This window comes from Macrobrachium rosenbergii, chromosome 26, assembly GCF_040412425.1.
Source record: "Macrobrachium rosenbergii isolate ZJJX-2024 chromosome 26, ASM4041242v1, whole genome shotgun sequence".
Taxonomy (NCBI): Eukaryota; Metazoa; Arthropoda; class Malacostraca; order Decapoda; family Palaemonidae; genus Macrobrachium; species Macrobrachium rosenbergii.
Genome location: NC_089766.1, coordinates 883,508 through 896,007, shown reverse-complemented (window position 1 = coordinate 896,007; position 12,500 = coordinate 883,508). Strand labels below are relative to the sequence as shown.

At 40.1% G+C, this 12,500-nt stretch overlaps 1 protein-coding gene and 1 long non-coding RNA gene across 2 annotated transcripts in view; one reads left to right on the top strand and one right to left on the bottom strand.

Annotated features, from left to right (window-relative positions):
• The window catches only part of LOC136852885 (uncharacterized), a 422,752-nt gene that overhangs the window by 157,334 nt on the left and 252,918 nt on the right, over positions 1–12,500 (top strand). The gene's annotated exons all lie outside the window — the stretch shown is intronic.
• gogo (golden goal) overlaps positions 976–12,500 on the bottom strand; it is a 98,610-nt gene continuing 87,085 nt past the window's right edge. Inside the window, 5 exon segments of the mRNA XM_067127787.1 lie at positions 976–8,854; positions 8,856–9,544; positions 9,938–10,226; positions 10,619–10,810; positions 11,231–11,364. Coding sequence (XP_066983888.1) covers positions 8,228–8,854; positions 8,856–9,544; positions 9,938–10,226; positions 10,619–10,810; positions 11,231–11,364 — 1,931 coding nt within the window. The 3' untranslated portion in view covers positions 976–8,227.

The following is a 12,500-nucleotide window of genomic DNA, read 5'->3' as shown; positions in this document are numbered from 1 at the left end:
ATTTTTTCTATATTCATTTGTCTAATTCACTAATCAGCCCCTTTACAAATGCATACAATTCCCACCGACGAAAATCAACTTTGAAAAACTTTGATTTCATAACACTTTTATTACTTTAAGCCGTATTCCAAGAGGCAAGAACGTTCCTTAAAAGTTCAACGACCCCAGAACTTCCTTTGTGAACGCCGGTGAACTCGAGAGTTCCATTCTTCAGGTCAAGTTCAAAAGGAAAAGTTCTTTAACCCGAAAGTAAGACGGGTTTGGGAACTGAAGTCAAAATAACTTAAGTTTATCCTTTAATTTAGATTCTCTTCGTTTTCTATGAATAGAAAGTCTTAGGTAGCGCTCGTTTTCTATGATGAGTCCCTGGTATATACTTTTTTTATTTAATATCCTACGAAGGAATCCGCTTAGGATTCCGTTTTGGATATTTAAAGGAATAAATTCCTATCATATATATATTTTTAACTTTATCTTTTAATTAAATAATATTTCACAGTATTTAAATTAGCACAGTGCCAGGCCTAGGTCTGGTTTCAAGAAGGAGTTATTATTTAATATCCTACGAAGGATTTCCCTAGGATTCCTATATGGGAAATCTAAAGGAGTACGTTCTTCTATATGCATTCTGTCAGATTGTGTCCTTTTTATTAACTTTTTATTTTTTTAAAAAGCAATTTTTAACAGTATTCAAGTTAGCACAAAGTGCTAGGCCTAGGCCTAGTTGTTTCCCCCAAGGAGAAATTTTTATTTTATATCCCGTCTAGTTTTTCATTTTTCATTTCTGTAGGTTTGCTAAAGCAACAGTCAAACTATCGTAAGGTATCGTGCAAGTCTATTCATTTTTCATTTCTGAGGTTAGTCTATAAACAACACCATCAGGGCTGGATACTAGTTAAACCACATTAGGGCATATATATACCTTTATTCAAAATGAGTTCTTGAATTATAATTAAGGTTAATAAAACACTTACAGGAATCATTTCACATTTAATCTGTCAGGCGTGTTTATATAAGTTAAACCTTTCTCTCTCTCTCTCTCTCTCTCTCTCTCTCTCTTCCACTTTCTCTCTCTTTTTTGCACTTTCTCTTTCTCTCCCTCTCTCTCTCTCTTGGCCCTTAAACAATGGCAAATATAGGTCTAGCCTAGCAGACTGTGAAGAAAAATAACGTTTGTGACATCGATACGTTTGTTTAAAAATACGATGGAATTTATACACCAAAATATGGTACACTTTTAGTAAAAGGACTCCCAGCTCTTGAGTAGAAAGTGTTCATAGGTGTGCTGAATAACTACAGTGTTTGTGTAGCTCATAAGTATAGCTCTCAAAAAGGACTAGATTTTCATGAAAGGATTCCTACGGTAGGCCTATCCTTAGGCTGACCTGAAGGATTTGTCCTTGAACAAGATCAGCTGAAGGATTTCTTGATAAATGCAGTGCCAAAGGACTAGGTTTTCGGAAAGGACTCTTACGGTAGGCCTATCCTTAGGTTGACCTGAAGGATTTGTTCTTGAACAAATGATGTGTGAAAGAGTTCAAGGTGTTGGACAGCTGGTATTGTGAGACTAGCTGAAGGATTTCTCAATTCATGAGGTGCAAAAGGACTAGATTTCAAGAAAGGGCTTGAAGTTTTCACTGCATCGCAATCCTACACTAGGCCTGTCCTTAGGCTGACCTGAAGAATTTGTTCTTGAAACAAGGATGCTTGGCAGAGTTCAAGGTGTTGGACAGCTAGTATAATGAGACTAGCTGAAGGATTTCTTTGTTAAGGTGCAAAGGCTGGAGGATGATAATCCTGAAGAGGCTGAAGTGTCACTGTCAGCCATTAGTACCATCTACAGTAGGTCTAGCAAAGCACACTGTAAGCGGTACACTTCCCTACAGAGAGCATGATTCACAGACCAAAGGAAACGCATGTCAAGTCAAAGGCCCAAAAGCGACGCAGGTGGATTGCTCACAGTAAGCCACAGCAAGCAGACTGCAGGCGATACGCCCCTATGGGTACAAGACTAGCGTCAAGGTGCCTTCATTTGGAAATGGGTTCAGAATTCAGAACTGATGTCAGTGGTTTGGAATTGCAAGTCAGAAGTGTGTTATCTCTGAAAATAACTTTCAGGACTCCTGTAATTTATAATTAAAAGGTGCATGACTTCAGTATTTACAAAATCTGTTAGTTTCATGAATTATATGTAAAAGAGAATACAGTATTAATTGTTAGTTAGTTCCCTGGATAAATACAGTAGTTCTGTACCTTTACACATCACTGGGGGAGAAGGATTGTACATAAAAATCTGAAGGCTTAGAAAACCGTACCTCTTGACTTTGCTGCACCATTAAAAGAACAATCTATTTACAACAATCAACAACAGACCTGAAAGATTGTAAAACAGATGCATAAGGATTCATTAAATACACAAATACCGTTGACTAAGATTGACATATTAAAGACTACAAAATAAGAACTGTGAAGAAAAGCAGCTATGCTTTCAGTAGCAACTAAACACCTGTGTACAATGTCTCTCAGAGATGATCAATGTTATAGACTCCCTGACTAAACTTTTTCAGAGTTGTCAGAACTTTCTCTTGAGCACCCAAGTTTTCTGGGGTCAGTGAAGTATTTTTAGCAAGAATTTTGTGTTTGGGGTCCTTTTTTTCTTGAAGGGTTCTGTGTTTTCCTAAGACACATGAAAATCAAAGGGATTAGAGGGATATTTGGACCCAGGAATGTCCAACTGGTGGCAGAAGTTCTTGCAAATGAGGCTGGATGATTACAAATTGGTAGAAGGATCTCTGAGGCAAAGAATGCCAAATCTGTGACAACATCCTACAAAGGAGTTTGTATGAGGAACCTATGGACGTGGCATCTTAGGGATGAATGACTTCGCCATGCAACAAAAATGCTGAAGTCAGCTCATTCTTGAAAGAAGGCACAGAAACATACACCCAAGAAAAATGTGACTTTATGTCAAAATGGAGCAAGTACAAGAAATATCCTGACCTTGCAAGATGAGAAAGAAATTGACTAACCCTACGCTAACACAGTATCAAAAGTTCGCTTATAGACGTAGTTGTGATATGCATGTATGTGACTAATAATGTGATTATAATAAAGCATTTGAACTTTGGTTTCATCGGATAAGGCGTAACACGAAAGCGAACATGCCACAATGCGACTGCGGATGTCTGAGAGCCGGCTCGCGGAGTGGATGAGGTCGTCGCGTGATCTCGAAACGATGAAGCAACGCTTCTGCGGAGACTCAGATATGCAGCGTCCCTTGTATATTATCCTTTAGAGGGTAGAAGTAGTGGTGAATGTCTAACAGGGATCTATGTGAAACAGCACAGATGATGATGGCACCATATCTAGATACAATTACAGCTATGTTGTTCAGTTATGGGGACCTACCATATACAGATGACGATGGCACCATATCTAGACACAATTGCATTAGTGTAGTTCAGTTATGGGACCTTCTATCTACAGATGATGATGATGGCACTATATCTAGACACAATTGCATTAGTGTTGTTCAGATATGGGGACCTACCATCTACAGATGATGATGGCACCATATCTTAACACAACTGCATTAGTGTGTTTCAGTTATGGGACCTACTGTCTACAGATGATGATGGCAACATACCTAGACACAATTGCATTAGTGTAGTTCAGTTACGGGACCTTCCATCTACAGATGATGATGGCACCACATCTAGACACAGTCAGAGTAGAGTGCTGTTCATTTATGGGACTTACCATCTACTTGGCTTGCCACATTACTCTATATGTGATGCAACTAATAAAATTCTCCAGAAAAAAGATGCAGGGACTGACCTTTGACTCAGTCACCTATTAGACTTATTATGGGTAGTGTTCAGTCTTTTAAAATTATTAATATATATTACCTCCCAAGTTTAACACAACTGTTCAGTATCACATAAACCTCACATACTGGTGAGCAAAAATGAAATCACTGACTGCAAACACATACTGCAGGAAACTAAAGAGATACAAAGCCTAAAATAAATAAAGAATAGAAAATGACAAGTCTTGCTTCATAGTTAACAAAGAACAAGGATTAGGAAGGACACATGGAAGCATGAACAAACAAAACTAATATAAGGAAATAATTAAGTGCTTGAACCTAATATGACCAACAAGATATCTTGTTAACAATGCACTTTGTAAGTGTTTAAATATTCAGGGACCTCAAGTGTCAAGGAGACCTTGGGCACTCCACAAGCTACAGAGAAAGAGATAAACCTCTGGAGAATATACAATAATAATGCATAAAATTTTGACAAAAGTTGATGATGATGATGATGAGGGAAAAAGAGACACAACACATTGATAAAAAATACTCATTTCAAACATTATGTCAGTGGCATCCTAATGTCTGTTGGTTTTCCAGTCCTCTGTTTAAACATTCATCCTTCACTTCACAGAAAAGTTCTCATATACATGCCATACACATCAGATTCCTTATAGCATCAGATGTATTCATTCCAGTGTCAGGAGAAAAAGTACAAGTATATAATACATGGGCATATTGTTCTGTACAGCACTGCGCTGTACTGTAATACTGTACAGTACAGAACACAGAAACAACAAGTCTTTCAGATACAGAGCCTGAAGCTTAATGCGAAAAACTAAAAAAAAAAAGAAAGAAGTAACTCTATGTGCAATGGCTATTGTGCCTTTGTTCTAATAACAAAAGTGTCTCATGAAAGCCATCAATAAAGGTTTTAGCATATTTTAGAGGAAAGACATAACAATTAACCTACAAAAGACCTGACCTGACTTGACTTGAGGCATTGGGGTTACTCCAAGAATAGACTGATTCCATTCAAGTACAGATAGCCTGAGAACCAAATTAAACAACAATGAAATTATTCACTTGGTCCACACTCAAACAGTGTTTTGTGTCTGTATAAAAAAATGCTTCAAGCAGTGACAAAATAAACAGAAAATACTTAAAAGTATACATGTACACAGTTAACAAAGTGCCTGATAGTGTCTCATATTTATAACAGTTCTTGATGAAAGGGCACCTCATTCTTTGTACAACCCACAGTGACATGAGACTGTACAGAGTGAAACCAAATCTTCATAACTGATCTAGATGCAAGACAAAGACAAACCTTGCCCAGTCCAGTGGCTACAATATAATACTCTTGAAATCATAAACCAACAAGACAAATCTTGTCCCATTCAGTGGCTGCAGAAGATACTCCTGATATCAGAAACCAACTCCTATCATCTACCACAATCACAACTTGACAAAAATCACAAAAATAAACAGACAAGGATGATAACAGAACACAATTCACATATCACAGAGCTGAAAGAGTTTCTCTGAGTAGCTTTGATCACTGACACAAGATGGAATGTCGAGATGTCTACATATCACAGAAAAATACACAGCTGTCACAGATTATTCAGGGGATACAACCCTTAATGGACCACTGGAGGCAAATATGCCACAACAGTGCCCAGTTAAGGAATGGATAAATTGCAGAAGTGATGTAACTGTAAGACATACGGTCTGCAGATCCTCCCCTACGGATATACTCCTGATTCACAAAGCTTTAAAAGTATAAATATTCACTCATTAATAGGGATACATCCACTACAAGCTTTCAAAGATACAAACATTCACTCATTAGTATGAATACACACTACCCTTTACTTACAAACTTGTATAAATAATCACTCGGTAATAAGGATACATATGTTACAAGCTTTTCTTACAAACTTAAAACTATACAAGCATTTGCTCAAACATTAGTGTATGCCAGCCGTACCATATTTACAAGCCTCCAATACGCAAACATTTGCTCGAGAATATATATGCATGTGCCATCTCTCACTTCAATTCTTTCAACTTTGTTACATGCAGTTAAGTAGTTAAAAAAAGTTGTGTTAAGTTGTTATTTGGACTTAAAAGTACAGTGTAGTGTTCAAGATACAAGTGCATTAAACACTGTTAGCAGTGCTGGACTTGATACAGTGGACTGTATACAATACATTACAGCGCATGTAAGTTGAAGAGTCATTGCTAAACCTTTTTAATAATTAATTTTTCATATCTTTGTACTTTTCTTGTGTTAAGTCTTGATTTCTAAAGTTTTGTCAACCATTTAAAGTCAGTCTGTATGTAGCTAAAACAGACCAGAAGATTCAGCTAGCCTGCTGCCCTATGTAGTACAATCCCCTAAGGTAACCTTTCACTATCTTTGGTTACAAAGATTCAGCTAGCCTGCTGCCCTACAAAGTACAATCCCCTAAAGTAACCTTTCACTATCTTTGGCTTTATGGTGATGATAACACCATCGCTAGTATCACAGGAGTTGTCTTTTCTCTTGGGGGAACCTGCGACAACATATCGCCGACTCATTACGGCTTTCTTTGGTTTCATGAGTATTCAAAATAAACTGACTACATCTGTCAGATACTGGCTGATAATGTGTATTAAGTTAGTGAGTTATAAAGCAGATTGACTTATTAAGAAATCAGATATAGGCAGTCCCGGGTTACGGCTGTCTCGGTTTCCGACTTTACGGCGCTTGGCTCCCAGCACCGTTAAGCTGATTTTTCAGTGCCGTAAGTGGTTTTACGGCGCCATTACCGGGTTGACGGTGCCATAACCCACTTACGGCAAGTATGGCGCTGTAAGTGCTGTTTATTCCCGTTATAATTATGATGTTTCGGCTTACGGCAATTTTCAGCTCACGGCACGCCGCTGGGAACGAGACCCTTGCTGTAAACTGGGGACTGCCTTAGTGTGTTATGAGTGTGAATGTATAGCAGGGTGCTACATGGTGTATTTAGAAGGCAAATAAAGTACAGTCGTTTAGTGGGAAGTCAATGTTCAGGAGTAATGATTAAGGAGTAAATGGGTTACCTTGAAGTCAAATGAAGTCAGACACTAGACTGTGAGGTCATATGATATACTATGAAGTCAAACAGTACAGCAAATTGAGAGGTCAGTGAGCTTAACCAAGCAGTCAGATGGTTTGTCAGCGGTCCAATAAATAATTACGCATACTACCAAAAAGAACAATACACAAACCTATGTTTGTTCCTGTAAATAATTAGATAAATAAAGAAAATGGGACCTAGCCAACATAATTAATGAAAAGACTAATACAAGGCAAATCAGTCTGAGAATGACATCTGCAATGTAGTCCATCTCATGGAAAGCAATATACAATGCAATGCAACATATGCATGTCAAGAAAGACATGCAAACTGACAACTTTTCCCCTTTAGCATCCTAATTATTTATGCAAAACAAATTATAAAACCATTAAAAAGTACAGTACTTTAAACAATAAACCTTTAAGCATCTAATGACCTCAAATTATCTTCGTCAGTGTAAAGTAAGTTAATGAGAACACTGAGTTACATTTGCAGACTTTTAAGTCCCTCCAGAAGGCTTTCATTTTGAATAAAGTTATAAATATTGTACAGCTCAAAGGTGGGAATAGACCAGGGGGAACTAGTGAAGGGTAAAAATGGAAAGCAATGCATCTAAGGACCAAAGGGACGCTGCATCAAGAGTCCAGTATTGTCATGACCTCTGAGAACTCCAAGAATGAACTTGACTACAAATAGCTAGTACGTAAAGCATCCAAATCGTTGGCATGAGTAAAAATTCTTCTTTGTAAAACTCAATAGCTGTTTTCATTTTCCATAAATGAAATGACTTTACCTGCAAACAAAATAGTCCAACATTATTCCATTGCTTCTACTTGCAATCAGCTGTGGTACTAGAATGAGTACTTCTCCCATTAATGAATTTTCAGAGTAAGTGCCCTGTTCATGATCAGCAACATTAACTGTACTGTAGTAGTGATTCACAAAAACATTGTGTCAATTCATTTCATACAATGGTCTTTAAATATGAGTGAATAGCAGAAATCCAGTGAATTGAATCTTTAGATGAACTGTACAGTGAAATACATTAATAAAAAAGCACACTCATAAATTAACGACTCTGTAAAGCCTCGATGCAATATCGTTGCAAAATATCTTGTGTATTGAATGTTAGAAAATATTTGAGGAATATAAAGAGAATTATGCTTTTCTTGTCCTATTTACAATGTTATCCAAGCTTGCTCGTACTACTCCAGTGAAATATATTTGGGTGAAAGTTCACAGTAATACACTTTCATTCCATTAAGTGGAAATATAGAACAACAAGGCATGTGTCCTCGAAGCGCTATAAATCACTCAGTTCCTCATCTTCATCAGTGTCGTCTGCAAACTGGAATTCATCCAAGTTGAGAATTTTCGAGCAGACTTCTGTGGTGGGCGTGGGATCATCGTCACACGTCTGACTTGGCGTTTCTTCTGGAGCCTTGACCTGTAGTTCTATTCGGTCATTAGCCTCCTCTGAGCGAATGCTCGTCTGCATGGAATTCAGAGGTGGTTCTGTCGGAGGGATGTTGAGATGCTCCAGAGGGAGCACTTTCGGGCGACTTGGCTGCTCAGCTGTGGGCGTCACTGTTTCCCCTTCCACCTCATGGACTGACGCTCTCACAATGACGTCGAGTGGTATGCCCTCATTTGGTGGAGTACACTCGTCCATCGGAATGAACGGGGGCACCCATGCTAACAACAATGGGTCGAGTCCAAAAAGTGACCCTGGAACGGCTGATGCGTTGTCCATGTCATAATCATAATAATCATACTCCATCTCAGTGTCGGTCCCATTGACAGATATGTCCGAGACGGAAGACGCACCTCTCATCGTGGCGTTCGAGTTGGACCTTGATATGGCACTCCTCCGAACACGTTCCAGGTTCATCTTGTCTTTCACCAGTTTATGCGGCAGGCGGATGTCTTTTCGCGTCGCTTCCGATCAGGGACTTGCGATACTCTTTGTATTTTGCCGAGTCGTCCTCCCCGTTCTTATTTTTGTTTTCAGCCGTCTCCTCTTTGTCTCCGCCTCCTTCTTCTTCCTTGTGAGTTTCGTGAATGGGAGAAATACACCTTATCTCTAACTCGTCAACGGAGCCAAACCTTCTCTTCTTCTTTTTGAAGTTGCCATTGCCTTTCCTCAAGAAACGTCCGAGCTGTGAAGACGATCTTCTGATGGTGGATGGCGTGACAGCTCGTCTGGTGAGGAAAGGAGAATTGGGAAGTGAGTGACGTGGTTCTTCGGGTGGTCTTTCATCTAAAGCAGAGTAGGACGACGTGCTTCCCTTTCGTCTCAAAGGTAACGACACAGGAATCTTTGGTCTGAACACCATGGACTTGAGCGATATAACTTCGGTTAGGGTGAGCGTTGATGATCCCGTTGCCACCTCCCTCGAAGGAGTGCTGGGAGGTGTTATGTATGGTGATTCTGGGATAAGCTTGGCGCGTCTGTAGAGGCGATATCGCCTCCAGTTGTAAACGGCTAAGACTATTACGGCGGCAACCAAGGCGGAAATGAAAACCACTGCGGCTATGTGCATCCCAGCTAATAGCTTCCAGTACATTCCACTGTGAGCTGCTTCATCCAGGGTGCCAGCTGCAGTTGCGAGAAGCTCCGCTGTGAAAACAAGATCAAGAATTAGTTCAGGGGCCAACTTAAAAATCTCTAGAATACATAATCCAGTAATATGCTATAGCTATTCACACCTATTTACATCATCAGTTTCTGATGTCACTTTAACCTTGGTTCTTGTACATTCACAGGAGCAGTGATCAAAACTCTAGGCTGATATCACTTGCTTGAACTTTATTTCCTTAATTTTTCATTTACGTAATACAACAGTATAACAATTATTCTGCCTTTTATACGGTAAGTGCTTACTCTGACAAAATGACAGCACCAATCATGTGAATTTAGCTAGAGGGATCCTTATTTAACCTTCGTGCGACTACTGATTTCGCTTCGAAAGCCGCACAGGAGTCAGACAGTGCCAGTCAGGCGTGAACCTACTTGTTGAGGAAACGCGAACAAAGAACCCCCAAGCTGCTGGGTTGATGGTGGCCGCAGTGACGTTGATATCGGAGCGGAATTCTAGAACGAGGTTGTTGCCTATGGATGTCTGGGGAGGGGCTTGGGACAGCTGCCGGGGTGAGGGGGAGGAATTCAGTGCTTTGGGACCCGGCAGACGCACCAGGAGAGGAGAGGACAAGGAGTCCCCATCCCTGAGTTTGAGCCATTGGGTGCCAGGTCGCAGGACGGCCCACACTACTTCGGCAGTGACGCGTTCTCCTTCGGAGGCCTGAAAGTGGGTTGGGACGTTTTAGATGTCTCGGACAAAGGGCACTGATTAGGGTGGGATGTCTGCAATTTTTATTACTACTGCCAATAATAATAATAATGATAGTGATAATAATAATCAGTTAATATTAAAGCAACATTTACTCTTATTATCATTAATAAAATCCTGTCCTACTAGTAGGTATCAAACCTATAGGAAACACAAAGAAAAGAATGAAGTTCTGTTAACAAGGACTACTTAAAAATTAACATACAGCAGACCATTTTATCTCAAATTATCTATCAAAGCTTAAGATTATGTAATGTCACTGTGTCTGTGTGTGGACAGCTGCTTAAGTATAAATGTAGCATTGACCACACAGGAAAAGACTGTAACAGAGTATTGCAATCAACCTGAAACAGCCACACAGCAGTGCCCGTGCAATCTGCTGCAGAAGCAGTGATGTTGAGGGGCACTCCCAAGGTCAGCTCCAGAGTGCATCCACAACTGCACCTCTCCCCTCCGGGAGTGGATGCTGGGGGCGAGTACAGGCTGGGTTCCACGCAGTCCATGCCTTCGCAGGGCAGGGACTCTACTGAGTCTCCCTGCAAACAGATGGTCGTGTAAATAACATGTAAATGAATGGAGGACTGGAGAATGACATGGTTAGCAAAGGGTTAAAACTTTTGGACGACCTGGATAGCAAAGGGTTAAAACTTTAGACAACCTGGTTAGCAAAGGGTTAAAACTTGAGGACAACCTGATTAGCAAAGAGTTAAAACTTCAATGTATGCATATTCATCATATTTGACGTTAATGAAAACTCTGCTGGATACTGGTTCAGATTGAGCTGACTTGTGCTCTCATATGCCCTTACTCTAGGGCAACCCATAAATATAGTCAAGTGTGACAAGAACTAGAAGGGCTGGTCTGGACCTCCAGACCCTGCCCAACCAACAGAGGTAGGAGTGACAACACTGTCTATCCTTGTCATTGTTCAAAAACAAACAAGGAGGGATCCTCACCACGCAGTACTCCCCTCCGCTCCTGGGACGTGGGGAATCGCAGAACCTGTGTCGCAGTCTCTCTCCAGTGCCACACTTTGCAGTGCAGTCAGACCAGGAGTTCCAGGCGCCCCACTGGCCATTCTCACGAATCACTGGAATAATAATAATAATAATAATAATAATAATAATAATAATAATAATAATAATAATAATAATAATAATAATGAGTACTTGATTTTTCACTTTTTGGACCTATGGAAACCTGCTGACTCAGCAGCATCAGAACTGAACCCCAGGTATATTAAGACAAAATTGAAGCAATCTGTTGCCAATTTTGAGCTGGACTGCATTGTATTTTTAATTTATTTATATATTTATTTATTTTTTTGCTAGAATGTTAAATGTGAGTCAAGTTGATAATGAAAATGTATGTACTGGGATGGTAAAAAGAGATACAATTACTGGCACTAATACTATTCTCAATAATAATAATAATAATAATAATAATAATAATAATAATAATAATAATAATAATAATCTATCTTGTATGTCAAAACTCAATAACAGGGAAAAGCCACAATTTATTTCCCATAAACGAATCCTCCATGCCTGTTGGAGAGGGGAGGGAGGGGCCAAAGTGTCCCTACCAGTAATTTGGGGAGGGATTACTGCCCATGCTTTGGTCCAGTCAAAGGTAATAAGATCTATTATTACCTTTTTGGTCTCCCGTGACATATGACAATAATATCTTCTTCTTTAGGACGGGTTTGTGGGTTTGAGCCATCTTTGGGGGGGAGAGGTGTGGGGCCTCTCTCTCTCTCTCTCTCTCTCTCTCTCTCTCTCTCTCTCTCTCTCTCTCTCTCTCTCTCTCTCTCTCTCTCTCTCTCTCTCTCTCTCTTCCTCAATCTTTCTCTTCTCAATCTCTCTCTCTCTCTCCTCAATCTCTCTCTCTCTCTCTCTCTCTCTCTCTCTCTCTCTCTCTCTCAGGGGACCCATTCAGTCCCACATCGGCCCAACCTTTGGGAGACAAACCTCTACAACCCTCCCTTATCCCTGACCCTACCCCTTAACCACAACCCCCGACTTACAACCCCTGACAACCTGACCATTCCCTCCCCACACCCCCACAACCCCCCAGCTCGTCTGTGGACTCCCAGACAACGTCTGGTACAAAGCTCCCTCTTTTATGAGGCTCTGTCACGAAATATGAACCCAGTCCAAATGAGGGGCGAAGAAAGAAGGAAGAGAGAGAGAGAGAGAGAGAGAGAGAGAGAGAGAGAGAGAGAGA